This window comes from Saccopteryx leptura, chromosome 1 (genome assembly GCF_036850995.1).
Source record: "Saccopteryx leptura isolate mSacLep1 chromosome 1, mSacLep1_pri_phased_curated, whole genome shotgun sequence".
Lineage (NCBI taxonomy): Eukaryota > Metazoa > Chordata > Mammalia > Chiroptera > Emballonuridae > Saccopteryx > Saccopteryx leptura.
Genome location: NC_089503.1, coordinates 347,275,689 through 347,295,434, shown reverse-complemented (window position 1 = coordinate 347,295,434; position 19,746 = coordinate 347,275,689). Strand labels below are relative to the sequence as shown.

The 19,746-nt window shown below is 37.3% G+C and overlaps 1 protein-coding gene across 1 annotated transcript in view; it reads left to right on the top strand.

Moving 5' to 3' along the window:
* The window catches only part of MEI4 (meiotic double-stranded break formation protein 4), a 189,156-nt gene extending 182,065 nt beyond the window's left edge, over nucleotides 1-7,091 (top strand). Inside the window, exon 5 of the mRNA XM_066361358.1 lies at nucleotides 6,641-7,091. Within this exon, the coding sequence (XP_066217455.1) occupies nucleotides 6,641-6,889 (249 nt within the window). The 3' untranslated portion in view covers nucleotides 6,890-7,091. The remainder of the gene's footprint in view (nucleotides 1-6,640) is intronic.
* The last annotated feature ends 12,655 nt before the right edge of the window (nucleotides 7,092-19,746 follow it).

Genomic DNA, 19,746 nt, shown 5'->3' with positions numbered 1-19,746 from the left:
CTCCAAGCCACCTGGAAGGAGAGCTGAATATGCCCAGAGTGAGATTCTCCAAGTGAATGGAAAGGTACCAGCACACACACTGCCTGCGGACAGACTTGCCCTGAAATTGCCTGGGACGCTGTGGTCTCTATCAGGAGGGAAAGCGTTTCTTTCCTCTGTGATAAGCACACTTGGCAATTTTTAACTGTTCATAAAAATATGTTATACATGGATACTGTGGTTAACTAAAAATTAAATAACTCCAAAAAAGAGTAATCTTTTGGTTCACAGAATCTCCAGTGAATTTTAAGGGCCCAATAGGATAAATACTAGAATATATAGCTAAGATCAATAGAGGTAAACCCTAAAATCATTTATACCACTCAACCTAGTACTGTTATTATAAAGTACTATATCCTATTGTAAAGTTTTAACGTAAATGAAATCAATTTGCCTTTTTGTTATAGAATTTTTAAGTAAGTACTACCTAATTTATGTTAACAACTGAGTAAGTATATATATATATAATAATAGTTCCAAGAAGAATCATCTATTAAGTCATACAGGAATTTGGATCATTCATGGTTATTAATGAACAGGTTTTAAAATATTTAAGTATTGCTCACATGATTGGGTTAAACACATAATGTGAATTTTTTTTTAATTTGGAACAAAGAAAGTGTTGCAAAGTAATTTTATATTGAAAAATGGCACCAATAGTTCTTCAAATAATAACCGATACAGAAGTCTCCCTCCCAACTTGTGGGAGGTATGTTTCAAGACCCCAGTGAAAGCTTGAAAATGTGGATAGTATTGAACTCTACACATATTATGTTTTCCCTCTATGTACATACATATAATAAAGTTTAATTTATAAACTGGACAATTTCAAGTATAGAATATTCATTCATACCAAACATCTTAGCAACCTCACATTATGATTTTTTTCCTTATTAAATTGAAGATTTTCACAATTTCACATAAAAAAGCAATGTATAGCTTCTCCTTGGCATATCCAAATTGCCAGGATTACTACTCTGGCACTTTGGGGGCATTAAGTAAGTAAGTGTTACCAGAACACAAGCACTGCGATTGTCAGGATTCTCTGACAGTCAGTATGATAACTGAGAGGTCTGCTAAATGACTAATGTGCAAGTAGTGTATACAGCGTGAATATGTGGGTAGAGAGATGATCTGTGTACCATGCAGGATGGAGTAGGGCAGCATGGGATTCTATCATGCTACTATGGTCTGTAATTTAAATGTTTTAAATTGTTTATTTCCAGATTTTACACTTAATATTTTTAGACTGTTATTTTCTATGAATAATTGAACTGTGGAAAACAAATCTGTGGATAAGGGAGCACTACATGTGTCTATAATAGTACCTTTTAAATTACTACAATTCCTATTCAATTCAAAACAAATGTATGAGATTTACTGTGGACAAAAAAGACATTGTTCTAGGAATAATATAATGATGACTAGGGTCCTGGTAATTAGAGATCGAGGATAGAATCTATTCCAGATCAAGGGAATCATCATAGAGATATTAGGCATATTCATCTAATAATGTGTAGTCCAATTTGTAAGAGTGTGAGGTTCAGTGCAGTTGGAGAACAGTTATTATTATAAGCATGGTTAAAGAAAATATGTATAGAACAAACAATCTTAAATTTTTTATTTAACCATAAAAGACCCCAAATAGCCAAAGCAATCTTGAGAAAGAACAAAGCTGGAGGCATCACACTCGCTAATTTCAAACTATGTTATGAAGCTATAGTAATCAAAATAGTATGTTATTGTGATAAAAAAAAAACAAAAAAAAAAACAGACTCACAGATCAATGCAGCCAAATAGAGAATCCAAACATAAACTCATATCTAGTCCAATAATTTATGACAAAGGAGCCAAGAATATTCAATGGGGAAAGGAGTACTCAAAATGTATTAAAGACTTGAATATAAGAACCAAAATCATAAAACTCCTAGAAGAAAACATAGGTAGTAACCTCCTTGATGTCTGTCTTTGCAATTATATTTTGTATTTGCACCAAAAGGAAAGGCAACAAAAGCAACAACAAGTGGGACTACATCAAACTAAAAAGTTTCTGCACAGCAAAGGAAAGTATCAACACAATGTAAAAATGTACTGAGGGGTAGAAATCACATGCAAATCGTAGACCTAGTAAGGTGTTAATACCCAAAATGCATAAAGAGCTCATACAACTCAACAGTAAGAAAATAATCTAATTTTTTTTTTTTTTTTGTATTTTTCTGAAGCTGGAAACAGGGAGAGACAGTCAGACAGACTCCCGCATGTGCCCGACCGGGATCCACCCGGCCCGCCCACCAGGGGCGATGCTCTGCCAACCAGAGCATCTGCCCAGGGGGCGATCCTGGGCGTCACTCTGTCGCAACCAGAGCCACTCTAGCGCCTGGGGCAGAGGCCAAGGAGCCATCCCCAGCGCCCGGGCCATCTTTGCTCCAATGGAGCCTCGGCTGCGGGAGGGGAAGAGAGAGACAGAGAGGAAGGAGAGGGGGAGGGGTGGAGAAGCAGATGGGCGCTTCTCCTGTGTGCCCTGGCTGGGAATCGAACCCCGGACTTCTGCACGCCAGGCCGATGCTCTACCACTGAGCCAACCAGCCAGGGCCAATAATCTCATATTTTTAATTGGACAGAGGATCTGAATAGACATTTTTTTCAAAAAAGACATACACAGGGCCCACTTGTACATGGAAAGATGCTCAACATCACCAATCAGAAAAATACAAATCAAAACCACAGTAAGCTATCACTTCACACCTGTCATAATGCCTATTTTCAAAAAGAGGAAAAGGTAGCTGTTGGCAATCATGCGGAGAAAAGGGAACCCTTGACTGCCTTTGGAGGAAATGTAAACTGGTGCAGTCACTAAGGAAAACAGTATTGCAGTTACTTAACAAGTTAAAAAATAGAACTAACATATGATCCAGCAGTTCCACTTCTCAATGTTTATCTGGAGAAAATGAGATACCAATTAGAAAAGATATATGCACCCCATGTTTACTGCATCATTATTTATGATAGTCAAGACAAAGAGACAATCTAAATGTGCACCAGTCTACTCTGGCTAGATAGATAGGTTGGTTAGAGCATCATCCCAAAGCACAGAGTTGCCAGATCAATCCCCAGTCAGGGCACATAAAGGAACAGATCTATGTTCCTTTCTCTCTATCTCTCTCTCTCTAAAATCAATAGATATAAAATAAAAATAAAAATAAATGTCCACCAGTGGATGAATGGATAAAGAAAATGAAATGTGATATATTTACACACACACATATATATGTATATACAAAAAAGTATTATTTAGCCACAAAAAAAGAATGAAATCTTTCCATGTGTGACAGATGGATGGACTTTTCAGGTATTACAGTAAATAAAATAAGTCATACAGAAAAAAGATAAATACTGTATGATTTAATTTATGTGTGGAATCTTAAAAAAAAAAAAATGCCAAACCAAAAGGAAAACAAAAACATGAGCTCATGGTTATAAAGAACAGACTGGTGGTTGCCTGAAGTAGAGGGTATGAGAGTGGGCAAATAGCTGAAGGGAGTCAAAAAGCATAAATTTCCATTAATGAAGTAGGTAAGTTAAGGGGATAAAATATACAGCATGATGACTATAGTTAATAATACTATTGCATATTATAAAGTAGCCAGGAGAGTGGATCTTCAAAGTTTTTATTACAAGAAAAATATTCTAAATATACTTCTCACGAAAAGTAGGGGATATTTCAAAATGAATATGAAGCGATAAAATATCCCCTAATTTTTTGAGCAGTATATATGGTGATGGATGTTAACTGGACATATTGTGGTGATCATTTTGCAAAATATACAAATATCAAATTATTACATTGTACATCTGAAACTAATACAATGTAATGTCATATATATCAATAAAAAGTATTAGTTATCTGTTATATGGAACAGCAAAAGATCCCAAATAGCCACAAACTTGAGAAAGAAGAACGAAGTTGCAGGAATCACTCCACCTGATATCAAATTATACTAAAAGGCCATAGTGATCAAAACAGCATGGTAATACCATAGAAACAGACATCTAGATCAGTGGAACAGAACGGAAAGCCCAAATATAAAATCATATCTATATGGTCAAGTAATATTTGACAAAGGAGTCAAGAACATATAATGGGGTAAAGGCATTCTGTTCAATAAATGGTGTTGGGAAAATTCGACAGATACATGCAAAAAAAAATGAAACTAGACCACCTTCTTATACAAGAATAAACTCAAAACATATTAAAAACTTAAATGTAAGACAGAAAACTATAAAACTCCTAGAATAAAACAGGCAGTAAAATCTTGGAAATTTCTCTTAGTAATATTTTTTCTGATATATCTGCTCAGGCAACAAAAAGGGAAGCAAAAGAAAAATAACAATGACTGCATCAAACTAAAAAGTTTTTGCATGGCAAAGAAACCATTAACAAAATGAAAAGACAGCCCACTAAATGGGAGAAAATATTTGCTAATGATACATCTGATAAGGGTTTAATATCCAAAATGTATGAAGAACTCATATAACTCAACACCAAAAAAACCAAACAACTCAATTAAAAAATGGACAAAGGACCTCAATAGACACCTCTCCAATAAGGATGTACAGATGGCCAATGGACATATGAAATGATGCTCAATGTCACTAGTCATCAAGGAAATGCAAATTAAAACAATAAGATATCACATCACATCTGTCAGAATGGCTATCATCAAGAAATCAACAAGTCCTGAGGGGGATGCGGAGAAAAGGGAACCGTCATGCACTGTTGGTGCAAATGCAGATTGGTGCAACCACTTTGGAAAGCCATATGGACTTTCCTCAAAAAATTAGAAATGAAATTGCCATATAACCCAGCAATTATACTTCTGGGAATATATACAAGAAAACCAAAACATTATATATACACCCCTATGTTCACTGCAGCATTATTTACATTAGCTAAGCTACAGAAGCAACCCAAGTATCCATCAATACACTAACTAGTGTATATAAAAGTGGTGATACACATATACAATGGAATATTACTCGGTCATAAAAAGGAACACAATTTTACTATTTACAACAACATCTATGAATCTAGACTTTACACTAAGTGAAATAGTAAGAGAAAGACAAATACCATAATGGTTTCACTTATATGTGGAATGTAAAGAACAATATAAACAAACAAAATAGACTTAAAGATACAGAGAACAGACTGATGGTCGCCAGAGGGGAGGAGGCTTGGGGAACTGAGTGAAAAAGGTGAAGGGAATAAGACTATTAATTAGTAGTTACAAATTAGTCATGGAGATATAAAGTTCAACATAGGAAACATAGTCCATAATGTTGTAATAACTATATGTTATGCCAGCTGGGTACTGAAAATATCAGGAACACTTTGTAAAGTATATGATTATTTAAGCACTATTCTGTATACCTGAAACTAATACAGAATAATATTATGTCTATATGATTCTGTTTATTAGACTTCCTTATTGAAGAATACATTCCTCTGGGTTCTAAAAGAATGTTTCTTTGTTTCTGTATTATTACAACAGATAGATTTAGTTAATGTTTCCAACACATTTCTTAATAAGCAAATGATAAAGCCAATTCATATCTTCACACTGATTCCTGTATTCCCTCACATTATGCTTTCTATTGCCCATCCTTTGACCCATTTCACTTTCAGCCATCTAGACCAAATAATAACTTATACAACACATCTACATTTTTCCTCATAACCATGTATCTGATTACACACTATCTAGTCCTGTTATTCCCTGACTTGTTTAGACTCCGGATGTGATCACATCTGGCTGCTTACAGATCATAGCTCTAACTACCCTAAGATTGAGTTATACAGTGAAACATGTTCCTAAAATCCTTCCCCTAAAATCCTTCCATCATCATTGGCAAGAGTATACTCTACACCAGGGGTCTCAAACTCAACTCAGCATGTGGACCGCAGAGCAAGATCACAGCCGTTCGGCGGGCCGCACTAGGTCTACAAAAGGCAACTGTTATGCAACACTTTTCTCACTGCAGTTGAAAACAAAAAAAAATCAGTACAACAAGCACAATCGTACATGCAGTTTACTCAGTGTCACAAAACGACCAGAAACTGTAGTTCGCATCACAACTGCTGTTAACTAAGCTAATATCTAGCTAGGATGCTAGAGAAATGAAAAATACAAGTAGGCCCCTAGGCTTACTTAATTTTATCCAAAATATTTTGAACTTTGTGGATTAGTCTGCAGGCTGCACAAAATTGTTCGGCGGGCCGCGAGTTTGAGACCCCTGCTCTACACAGAGGACCAAATGTATGCATCCGTTTTATATAGGGAACTTGAGCATCTGTGGATGTCTGTACCCTCTCAGGCTCCTGGGACCGATCCCCTTGAATACCTAGGGACAACTTAAAATTTTGGGGAGTCACAAGTCCCATGTGGATTTTTGACGACGGGGGTATGGTCAGTTAGTACCCCTCATTCCTGCACTGTTTGGGGTCGACTGTGTTTATTTTCTGTCTGTAAATCGCTCTCTATCTTTTTCTGAGCTGCACACAACCAGCATTTTTTAAAAGGAGTTTGTTGTTTACTTGTAGGCGCAAGCCAGCTATGATGTGACGCGCTACGAAAACAGTCTGTTCCTCTTCTCGATTGTGGAGCAGCTGCTTCACAAGGAAAAGGAAGAAGGCGGCACTTCAGGTATAGGGCACAATGACCAAGAAATCAAGAAATTTCTTCAGAGGCATGATGAAGCTATTTCCCAACTCTCTGACACATTTCCTTTGTTTACTTTTTATTTATGGAGACTGGGCATTCTCTTGAACTCCATAGAAATAAAAACTTGAAAATAACTTACTTCCTTAGCAATTTACCAAATATCAGAAGCATGCTAACGTTCAGTATATGAAGATCCTGTACTTAAAAGCTTTTCAAGAATATTTTTAAGCATTTTAAATAGATCTCTAAATGCAATCATTAATTAAATTTAATAGTCTTAACTTCTGTATCAAAGATTATGAGTCATGTTTCTATACTATAATCAACCAGTATCAGCCTTATTTCTGTGCAACTGTATCTTACAATGTTATTCAATATAGGTCTATTATTCTCTAAAATGGACTATTAACTCTATATTATAAAAGATATTTACATTTTAAAATATTTTCATGTAATAGAGACTAAAAGGTAATGGAAAAGATCTTAAAAGTTTTTTTGCTTTTTCAACACAGTTTTTTAAATATAAGTAGTTATAAGTTAGATTTTAAAATTTTTTTATATAGTTTCACATATAACATTGGCTATCATCTTAGAAGGAAATTGTAGACATTTGTAAAGGTAAATTGCCTTTAATTTCATATAATCAACATATCTGTGAAATTATTTTGAAAGCATTACTTAGTTGTTTAAATGTTCTATTTCTTCAAAAATTGTTTTGATTCTGTGGATTATATATAATATTCCTGTTATTGTGAAAATGAAGTTAACTCATGTAATAACTCATTAATGAAATTTTCACAAATTCTAACATCTATCCAAAAATATGCTTTATACTTACTAAAAGTATACTTAATACTTATTAAAAGTATTGGTTGAATTTTCCAATTACATTGTGTTATTGACTTTATTTCAATTATTAAAATCACCCCAACTAGCTTAAAGAGCACACATGATATATGTTTTATAGTAAACTAAGGATACAACAAACACAAATTAGCTTCATTAATTATGTGATAATTGTTTCATAAGTTAATTACCATTCCAAAATGCCTTTGATATTTTTTTAATGTATGTAAAACTATGTCATTATCAGTTACCCTATTTTTAGAGTTAGTACTGGCTGTCTAGAAAAGATAAAGCCTTTTTTATTATATACTAAGACTCAATGTATATATCAGTCAGCACTGGGTATGTAACAACCAACCACAAAATCTCAGTTATATACAAGAATTCTTTCTCAGATGTGTGTGCACCAGTGGGGATCAGCTCATTGGAACAGGGCTCTGCTAGAAAGCTCTGCTCAGGCTGAAGATCCCACTGGGCTAGGCTACTTGTGTAAGCTGGGTTTTGGTCTCTTCCACATGTGCATAATTTGGAGCCCCGGTTAGGGGTGGGGAGAAGAAGCTACTCAGAGGAAGCTAGCTCTACTGTGGCTACAGCAGATTGGCAGGAGGAAAAGCAGTAGACTGAGAAATGTCACACTGTAATTGCTGCGCACATGCATGGGACAGAGTACATCAGAGGTTAGACCCAGAAAAAAGGGACAGGGAAATAGCCTCCACCTTGAGTAGGAGAACTTGCAAAGTTATATAGCAAAGGGTTTGGATACAGGTGGAAAATTGGGGTAAATAATTTACTCTACCACATATACTAGTTGAACACAATGATATTCCAGATCCTGTATTAAGAAGAACTTTTCTAATATTTGATTCCTGGGATATGTATAAATCACTTCAGTTAATGACGCTATGCAAAATCCACTGCCCATGACACCTCCCCAACCTCTCTCTCGCATAATAATTAGACAAGGTCAGTACATATACAAGGAACAGTAGTGGCCCTTTCCACTGCAGTCAGCCAACATAAGCCTTATTAAATTAGAACAGATTTCTTAATCCCAGTAGTCTTCAAAGCCTCAAAGTATGAAAGGTAATCTAGGAAATGTACTATATTAATTATCAAATAACAGACAAGTGTTAGGATTACTGGTAATGTATAAAATAGAGAAACATTTTATTTCTATTTGGTACTATTTTTATGTGAAAACTGAACTTTACTCAATTATATGATACCTAATCCTTTATTATTCTATGTTTCACTCTATAACATTGTTAACTGTGCTATAAATTTAGTATTGAGGCCTAAATGTCCTGCTTGTAAAAAAGGAGATGAAATAAGACATTTTTCCAAATCTAGGCTACTGTGAAGAATGCTGCAATAAACATAGAGGTACACATATTCTTTTGAATTTGTATTTTGGGTTTTTTTTGGATATATTCTCCAAAGTGGAATTGCTGGGTCATAAGGCAGTTCCATTTTCAACTTTTTGAGGCACTCCATACTGCTTTCCACAGTAGCCACACCCATCTTTATTCCCACCAACAGTGCATGAAGGTTCCCTTCTCTCCCACATCCTCACCAACATTTGGTGTTTGTTGATTTATTGATGAGAGCCACTCTGGCAGGTTTGAGGTGGTATTTCATTGAAGTTTTTAAATTTGCATTTCTCTGATGACTAGTAACATTGAGCATCTTTTCTTATCTCTATTGGCCAGATATCTGTATGTCATCCTTGGAGAAGTGTCCATTCCGGTCCTTTGCCCATTTCATTTTTTTTTTTTTGTATTTTTCTGAAGTTGGAAACGGGGAGACAGTCAGACAGATTCCCACATGCGCCCGACCGGGATCCACCCGGCACGCCCACCAGGGGGCAATGCTCTGCCCATCTGGGGTGTTGCTCTGTTGCAACCAGAGCCATTCTAGCACCTAAGGCAGAGGCCACAGAGCCATCCTCAGCACCCGGGCCAACTTTGCTTCAATGGAGCGTTGGCTGCGGGAGGGGAAGAGAGAGACAGAGAGGAAGGAGAGGGGGAGAGGTGGAGAAGCAGATGGGTGCTTCTCCTGTGTTCCCTGGCCAGGAATCAAACCTGGGACTTCTGCACGCCAGGCTGATGCTCTACCATCGGAAAAATGGCTTTAGGCGATCCCTGTGTTTTGGTCATTCGACCCCCGCCGGGGTCGCGACCCACAGGTTGAGAACCGCTGATCTAAAGCCATCAATGATGTGTTGAAATCTTCAAGTATGATTATGTTTTTGTCTGCTTTTATTTTTAGATCAGTTAGTAGATGTCTTATATATTTTGGTGGTCCCTTGTTTGATGCATATATATTAAGAAGTGTAATGTCTTCTTGATCAGTGTCACCTTTATCCTTATGAAATGTCTATCTTTGTCTCTGGCTACCTTTCTTGTCTTGAAGTCAGAGTTGTTGATATGAGTATGGCAACACCTGCTTTTCTTTGGATATTATTTACTTGGTTTTGGTAGGTTTCTTCCAGTAGGGGTTGTTGTATTAGAAGTTTTAGCTTTGTGAAGTTCCTGGGCTGTCTTCCACTGAGATGTTGCTGTCACTATGATATAGGTGGTGCCACTGTCCCATTGATGAGTGGGAGGTGTTGTGAAGGCTTAATGGCTTCAGCTTTATGGCTTTGGCTTTCTGGCTTTCTGGCTCTAATGGCAATCTCAGGCTTCTGGGAGCTCCTCCCCATGTCTCACAGACCCAGGGACCAGAATTGGAGCACCTCTGTTCTTCAGGGAAGAGAGTGGCTCTGGAGAGCTAGCTATGGGGTTTGTCTCTGCCATTGTTCATACCACAAGGTGAGGGAGGCAGGATCTGGGAGGTTGGGCAGACACACTTTAGTTTTCTCTGTATCTGCCGAGTGAGGGCTGCAGCCAGATGGCAGGGACATACTGGCCATGATCCTGTGCTCTGGCTGCTTTGGTTTATCTCCCCCTCTGCCCCTCCATCTCACCTTTCCTCCAAGCAGAAGGAGATTCAGTCATTCTGGATTTCCTTCTTCATACCCAATAGACAAAATCCAACCAGCCTGAGCTTCATTTCTCCCCATAGGCCAGCAAAGAAAAAATAATAATAAACTCAGTCCCTTTAGGTTTGTCTCCTCTCCAGAGCTGACCACAAATGAGTTTTATGTGCCACCCCTCTTTCAACTCATGCCACCTTTAGTCTATGGGTGCATGGATCTTTCCAGTGCACCTGCAAGCCAAGCTGGAGTTTCTTTGCTGCATTATAGTTATTCAATTTGTTGAAATTTCAAGAGGAGCAACCAGGAATATCTCTCACACCGCCATTACTCTGACATCATTTTGTGTGTGTGTGTTAAGTTTTATAATTTTCTTATAAATGTTGGCTATTAAGCCCTTAATAGATGAATATGTTAATATGTATTCCTATTCAGTGGATTGTCTTTTCATTTTGTTGATGGTTTTATTCAGCATGGATAGACATGGAGATTATTATGCTAAGTGAAATAAGCTAGTTAGAGAAAGATAAGTATCATAAAATTTCACTTATATATGAATCTAGTGAACAAAATAGAAATTCATAAATATGGAGAACAGACTGACAGCTGTCAGAGGAAATAGGAGCTGGGTAAAAAATGTGAAGGGCTTAAGCAAAGAAAAAATCTTACAGACACAGACGACAACAGTGTTGGGAGAGAAAGAAGGATGTAAAGAAGTGGAGGATGTTAGAGGGGGAATGGATAATGATGGAGGGAAACTTAACTTGGGGTGGTGAACACACAATGCACTATATAGATGATGTGTTGTAGAATTGTGCTTTGGAAAACTGTATAATTTTAGTAAGCAATGTTGCTCCAATAAGTTCAATAGAAAATTTTTATCTGTGTTTCTATAAAGCATGTGAAGATAAAGAATGAGTAATGAATTAATGATTTAAACTTGAATTAAGAACATTGTAGCAATTAAGATTTGGTTAATTTCTAACTATAATTAAGATTTGGGGGAAAGATAAAGGACATAAAAGAAAGTATGGTCCTAGCCCTGGCCGGATGGCTCAGTGGTAGAGCAACAGCCTGGCGTGCAGGAGTCCCGGGTTTGATTCCTGGCCAGGGCACACAGGAGAAGCGCCCATCTGCTTCTCCACCCCTCCCCCTCTCCTTCCTCTCTGTCTCTCTCTTCCCCTCCCGCAGCCAACGCTCCATTGGAGCAAAGTTGGCCCGGGCGCTGAGGATGGCTCCATGGCCTCTGCCTCAGGCGCTAGGATGGCTCTGGTTGCAACAGAGCAATGCCCCAGATGGGCAGAGCATCGCCCCCTGGTGGGCATGCTGGGTGGATCCCGGTCGGGCGCATGCGGGAGTCTGTCTGATTGCCTCCCCATTTCCAACTTCAGAAAAATACAAAAAAAAAAAAAAAAAAAAAAAAAAAAAAAAAGAACGGTCCTAAAATCAAGGAAGTAATAAAAATGATAAGGGCTAGCATTCATATAGTATTTATTATCTATATATTACATCTATTAATATGTGATAGTATTAATATGACACCTATTTATTACATATATTACAGATGTATATATTTGTATATTTTGTATTATTGGTTATATATATTGCATTTAATATATTATAACATATTAATATATTGGTAATAACTAGATGCCAGGTACTGATCTAACCTTTTTTATATATTAACTCACTTGATTCTCTCAATAATCCTATGTAATAGGTAACATTACCATTTCCATTTTAGAGATGGGGGTACTCATCAAAGGAGTGTTAAAGAGTTTGCCCAAGGTCACATAACCAGGAAGTGGAGACTTAAGTTTCGCCTACAGGATTGTATCTTCCCAGTCCACACTCCTAACTACTGTGCACACTGCCTTTTCAGTACCAACTGGCATTTAGTGAAACTCTCACAAATATCACATCTTTGAGATTATCATCAAAGCTTTATATGCCCTCAACTACAAAATTTATAGCAGAGTATTTCAGTACTAGCTTATTTTGGATTCTTCAACCCCTGTGGAGCAGCTGTCCTATCTACCACCATCTAGGAGCACATTTTTCCTTCTCTGCCTTGTATGGCATTTCACCACACTCAAAACATTTTCAAATAATAATGTTCCAAAAAGTACAAAGCTCACTCTAAAGGTGCAGTGGGTAGACTGTCAGGTTGCAGTGCTCTGCCCAGTGCAGAGAGGAAACAAATGTGATCGTTTTGTCCTTGGTTCTATAAATAGATATTGGTCACATTTTACACAGTTTTTCACAAACTATTGTACTTTTCATTCATATTTTTTGGCATTCGGTAGAAAGGGCAGTTTATTCCTGGAAAAGCAAGGAGAAACCATTTATAATTTCTGATTTTTCTGTACATTTGTAGGTTTTCTTAAAATATTAATAGCTCTGCATCGCCTCCTGGTGGGCAGAGCGTCGCCCCTGGTGGGCGTGCCGGGTGGATCCCGGTCGGGCGCATGCGGGAGATTTATAAAACAGAACTTTCTTTTAATAGTCAATATAATATCCAACATCTTCAATAGTTTGTATTTGCTGAAGAAAATAATTAGAGTGATAACATTGACGTAATATTGGGGGGAAAAGATATAGAATTTTTTATTACTGAAAGTCAATTCATGCCTGACCTGTGGTGGCATAGTGTGTAAAGAGTCAGGTGGTGGTGCAGTGGATAGAGCATTGGACTGGGATACAGAGGACCCAGGTTTGAGACCCCGAGGTCACCAGCTTGAGCATGGGCTCATCTGGTTTGAGAGAGGCTCACCAGCTTGCACCCAAGGTCACAGGCTTGAGTAAGGGGTTACTTGGTCTGCTGTAGCTCCATAGTCAAGGCACATATGAAAAAGCAATCAATGAACAACTAAGGTGTCTCAATGAAGAATTGATGATTGATGCTTCTCTTCTCTCTCCGTTCCTGTTTGACTGTCCCTGTCTATCCCTCTCTCTGACTCTCTCTCTCTCTGTCTCTGTAAAAAAAATAAAAATTAAAAAAATAAAATAAAAAATAAAAAAGAGTCAACCTGGAATGCTGAGGTTGCTAGTTTGAAACACCAGGCTTGCTCAGTTAAGACACAAATGGGATTTGATGCTTCCTGCTCCTCCCCCCTTCTCTCTCTCTCTCTCTCTCTCTCTCTCTCTCTCTCTCGCCTTACTAAAATAAATATTTTTTAAAAAGCATGTCAATTCATTCTTTTTAAATTATTTATAGAATTGGACAACACTAAATTCATCTGGTCAATGAATGAGTTGCTCTTTAAGAACAGTCAAAATATTACAGAGTTTGATTGACATATAAGAAATGACCTTGGCTTTTTTTGGTTTTGTTTTCTACTCTAAGTAGTTTTAAGAATCAATTACTGCTCTGGCTGGTTGCCTCAGTGGATAGACCATCAGCCTGGCATGCAGGTGTCCCGGGTTTGATCCCTGCTCACGGCACACATTAGAAGCAGCCATCTGTTTCTCTTCCCCTCCCTATCTTCCTCCTCTCCCTCTTCTTCCCCCACAGCCAGTGGCTTGATTGGTTCAAGCATTGGCCCTGGGTGCTGAGGATGGTTCATTCAGAACTCATCAGCCTCAAGTGCTAAAAATAGCTCGACTGATTGGAGCATGGGCCCCAGATATAGGTTACAATTGGATCCTGGTTGGAGTGTATACGGGAGTCTGTATTAGTATCTCTTCAACTCTCACTTTTTTAAAAATGAATCTATTACTAATAAGAAGCAAAGCTTGTAAAAAGAAAATATGAGTCTTACATTCAAGACATTGAAATAATTCAATTTATAAGTTATAGATATGTGCTCTGAATTTACAGTATTTTTCTTCTATTTCAATCTAGCTTTTTTTGTAGCTGCTTAACTGGTTGGTGAAATTCTATTAATTTTTGGTTAGCAGTTGTATTTTATAGCCAATTCATTGGGCCACCAAGATTTATAGATAACATTGACTTTAGTAATCTCTATCTAAACCAGTGGTTCTCAAATGTGGTCCCTAGGCCAACAGCATCAGCAACACCTGGGAACCTATTAGACATACAAATTCTAGGCGCTAATCCGAGACCTACTTCAGAATCAGAAAGGCAGGGATGGAGCTCAGAAATCTGTGTTGTCAAGTCTACTAGGACAGTAGTCCCCAACCCCCGGGCCGTAGACCTGTACCGGTCCATGGGCCATTTGGTGGTACCTGTCCGCAGAGAAAGAATAAATAACTTACATTATTTCTACTTTATTTATATTTAAGTCTGAACAATGTTTTCTTTTTAAAAAATGACCAGATTCCCTCTGTTACATCCATCTAAGACTCACCCTTTTTTTTTTATTAATTTTAATGCAGTGACATTGATAAATCAGGGTACATATGTTCCGAGAAAACATCTCCAGATTATTTTGACCTTTGATTATGCTGCATACCCCTCACCCAAAGTCAAATCGTGCTCCATCACCTTCTATCTGGTTTTCTTTGTGCCCCTACCCTCCCCACCCCCTCCCTCTCCTTCCTCGCCCCATCCCCCCTCCCCCCACCCCCCACTTCCTATTACCATCACATTCTTGTCCATATCTCTGAGTCTCATTTTTATGTCCCATCTATGCATGGGTTCATATAGTTCTTAGTTTTTTCTGATTTACTTATTTCATTCCGTATAATGTTATCAAGGTCCATCCATGTTATTGTAAATGATCCGATGTCATCATTTCTTATGGCTGAGTAGTATTCCATAGTATATATGCACCAAAGCTTTTTAATCCACTCGTCCTCTGATGGACACTTGGGCTGTTTCCAGATCTTCGCTATTGTGAACAATGCTGCTATAAACATGGGGGTGCATTTCTCCTTCTGGAACTGTTGTTCTATGGTGTCCTTGGGGTATATTCCTAAAAGTGGGATGGCTGGGTCAAAAGGCAGTTTGATTTTCAATTTTTTTGTGGAATCTCCATACTGTTTTCCACAGTAGCTGCACCAGTCTGCATTCCCACGAGCAGTGTAGGAGGGTTCCCTTTTCTCCACATCCTCGCCAGCATTTATTCTGTGTTCTTTGGTTGATGAGCGCCATTCTGACCGGTGTGAGGTGATATCTCATTGTGGTTTTAATTTGCATTTCTCTAATAAGTAAATCAGAAAAAAACAAGAACTACATGATTCCATACATTGGTGGAACATAAAAACGAGACTAAGAGACATGGACAAGAATGTGGTGGTTACCAGGGGTGGGGGGAGGGAGGACAGAGGAGGGAGGGAGGGAGAGAGTTAGGGGGAGGGGGAGGGGCACAGAGAACTAGATAGAGGGTGATGGAGGACAATCTGACTATGGGCGAGGGGTATGCAACATAATTTAATGACAAGATAACCTAGACATGTTTTCTTTGAATATATGTACCCTGATTTATTAATGTCATCCCATTAACATTAATAAAAATTTATTTAAAAAATTTGCATTTCTCTAATGATTAGTGATGTTGAGCATTTTTTCATATGCCTATTGGCCATCTGTATATCCTCTTTGGAGAAGTGTCTATTCATTTCTTTCACCCATTTTTGATTGGATTGTTTGTCTTTCTGGTGTTGAGATTTACAAGTTCTTTATAAATTTTGGTTATTAACCCCTTATCAGACGTATTGTCAAATATGTTCTCCCATTGTGTAGTTTGTCTTTTCATTCTGTTCATATTGTCTTTGGCTGTGAAAAAGCTTTTTAGTTTGATATAGTCCCATTTGTTTATCCTGTCTTTTATTTCACTTGCCCGTGGAGATAAATCAGCAAATATATTGCTGTGAGAGATGTTGGAGAGCTTACTGCCTATGTTTTCTTCTAAGATGCTTATGGTTTCACAACTTACATTTAAGTCTTTTATCCATTTTGTGTTTATTTTTGTGAATGGTGTAAGTTGGTGGTCTAGTTTCATTTTTTTGCAGGTTGCTGTCCAATTTTCCCAACACCATTTGTTGAAGAGACTGTCTTTACTCCATTGTCCTTACCTCCTTTGTCAAATATCAGTTGTCCATAGAACTGTGGGTTTATTTCTGGGTTCTCCATTCTGTTCCATTGATCTATATACCTGCTCTTATGCCAGTACCAGGCTCTTTTGAGTACAATGGCCTTGTAGTATAGCTTGATATCAGGAAGTGTGATATCTCCCCCTTTATTCTTCTTTTTTAAGATTGCTGAGGCTATTCTTGTTCTCTTTTGGTTACATATAAATTTTTGGAATATGTGATCTATATCTTTAAAGTATGTCATTGGTATTTTAGTTGGTATTGCATTGAATTTATAAATTACTTTGGGTAATATAGACATTTTAGTGATGTTTATTCTTCCTAACCATGAGCATGGTATTGCTTCCACTTGTTTGTATCTTCCTTGATTTCTTTTATCAATGTACTAGGTACTTCATTTTTTTGTTTGTATTAGTGAAGGGGATTGTTTCCTTAATTTCTCTTTCTGACTTGTTGGTGTATAAAAATGCCTCTGATTTCTGAGTATTAATTTTATATCCTGCCACCTTGCTGAATTCATTTATCAGGTCCAGTAGTTTTTTGATTAAGACTTTAGGATTTTCTATAAACTATCATATCATCTGCAAATAATGATAGCTTTACTTCTTCTTTTCCAACTTGAATGCCATTTATTTCTTCTTCTTATCTGATGCTGTGGCTAGGACTTCCAGGACTAGGTTGAATAAGAGTGGTGAAAGGGGGCACCCCTGCCTTGTTCCTGATCTTAAGGGGATTGCTTTTAATTTTTGCCCATTGAGTATAATGTTGGCTGTGGGTTTGTCATAGATAGCTTCTATCATGTTGAGGTATGTTCCCTGTGTTCCCACTTTGCTGAGAGTTTTGATCATGAATGGGTGCTGGATTTTATCAAATGCTTTTTCTAAGACTCACTCTTGACGCTTGTCTCGGTCACATGATACATTTATTCGTCCCACCCTAAAGGCTGGTCCGTGAAAATATTTTCTGATATTAAACCGGTCCGTGGCCCAAAAAAGGTTGGGGACCACTGTACTAGGTAATTCTGATGCCCACCAACATTTGAGAATCACTATTATAATCACTGCTGTTATTGAAGAGAAGGATGTAATACATAAAAATCATTCACAAAGTAGAAATTCAGTCAGTCTCTCTTAAATAACTGAATTATTTAACATTCCCTGTGTGTGCTTAAAATTTCAAAGGAGGATTTTGTGGAACTTAATTATTCATGACTCACTTAAAATGAGTATCTAATTTTTAAATATATCAATCAACATTAATAACACTTTTAAAAAATAGCATCGTTATACTTAGCTTTAGTTCCTTCACTAAAACAATTACTCCCTATGGTGATACTTTAAAAAATTATTATAGTCTAAGTTTATGATATACAAATTAACTAGAGCTTTCTGTATTAGTCCTAGTATACAGTGATGAACATGCAGGAAGATGCAGATATGATGTTACTTTACTCTTAAGATAGTGGGCACCCCAAATAATATCAGAATGTTCATCTTATTTCTAGAAATCTGTTTATATACATAGGGTAAATATAGCTTAGTTGCAAATAGATTCCTCTTTCTCAATTCTAGGGATGAAATTCTATGTTCTTTAAATCCTTCTGTAATGTAGTGATATATAAATAAATAATAAATAATTGTCTGTTCTCAAGTTTTGCTTAATTCCTTTCTACCATGTGGCATTTCTTCCACATTACTGTGAGCTCCAAAGTTGCATTAAGGACAGCACCCCTGACATGATAAGGGGACAAAGCTATCACTGCTTTTAGCTTTAACAACTACTAAGACCTTTTCATGAATGAATGATTAATTATTTCAGGAACAACAGAAATACCAAACACATAAACAGCAGGGAAAAGGTTTTATTTGCGCTTATTTCTCTCTCAAACACACACTCAATTCAGTACAGGGTAAGGAGGAAAGAAAAACAAAAACCAGAAGGGCCATCTCTGGCCAAGCTATCTTGCGCCTTAGGACACAATTTCGTGTGTGTGTGTGTGTGTGTGTGTGTGTGTGTGTGTGTGTGTGTGTGTGTGTGACAGAGACAGAGAAAGGGACAGATAGGGACAGACAGGAAGGAAGAGAGGTAAGAAGAATCAACTCTTTGTTGCAACACCTTAGTTGTTCATCAATTGCTTTCTCATATGTGCCTTGACGAGGGGGCTACGGCAGACCAAGTGACCCTTTGCTCAAGCCAGTGACCTTGGGCTCAAGCTGGTGAGCCTTGCTCAAACCAGATGAGCCCACGCTCAAGCTGACGATCTCAGAGTTTCGAACCTGGGTCCTCCACATCCCAGTCTGACCCTCTATCTACTGCGTCAGTGCCTGGGCAGGCAGGACACAATTTCATACTCATTTTCTCATTATAATATTTGTTCAGTTTTAAAGTGTAAAGAACAAAGAATATCTGCATTTCTCCTTGGGAAAATATTTCTTCTGAATGTATACATAAAGGAATATACTAATATCATTCATGGTAACTCCCCAATGTTACTAAATGTTACTGCCCACCACTGAGAGTTGTCTTCTTCCTGTCTTCATGGAGGTCTTTCAGTGATACACTTTTTACAGATTTAACAAGGTCTAGTACAGGTAGTTAAAAGATGAGGGTATCACTCTATCCCTGCTAAGTAAATAAAATGTCCATTTTTTCATTGTTAAAATTTTAAATTGATAACCTCACCACAGGATTGTATGTTTGAAATGAACTGATAATGTGGAAAGCATTTTGTGCACTCTAAAATAAAAATCCCAATACGAGAAGATGGCGAGCTAACATACAGTATTTGTTATGTACTCTTGCAAGCACTTCACATGCATTTTCTTATTTATTCCTCATAACTATTATTTTTATTATTTTCATTTTACAGATAAGGAAACAGGCAGAGAGGTTATATGGCTTGTTCAGTTTCCACAGCTAGTAACAAAGACATTATTAAACAAATTTTATTTCCATCTTTATTTATTTCAAGTTTTCTACATTAATCCTAAGTGGACTCATACTTGAGTCATACTGAAATGCAAGCACTGCCTGAATCTCTCCCCATTCAACATATATTTAAAGGTGACTATAAAGATCATAATTATTAGCCATAATATCTGTGTTCTAGAAACTGCGCAACATACTTTATTGTATCACAGAATTTAATTTGCTGACCTGCCAAAGACA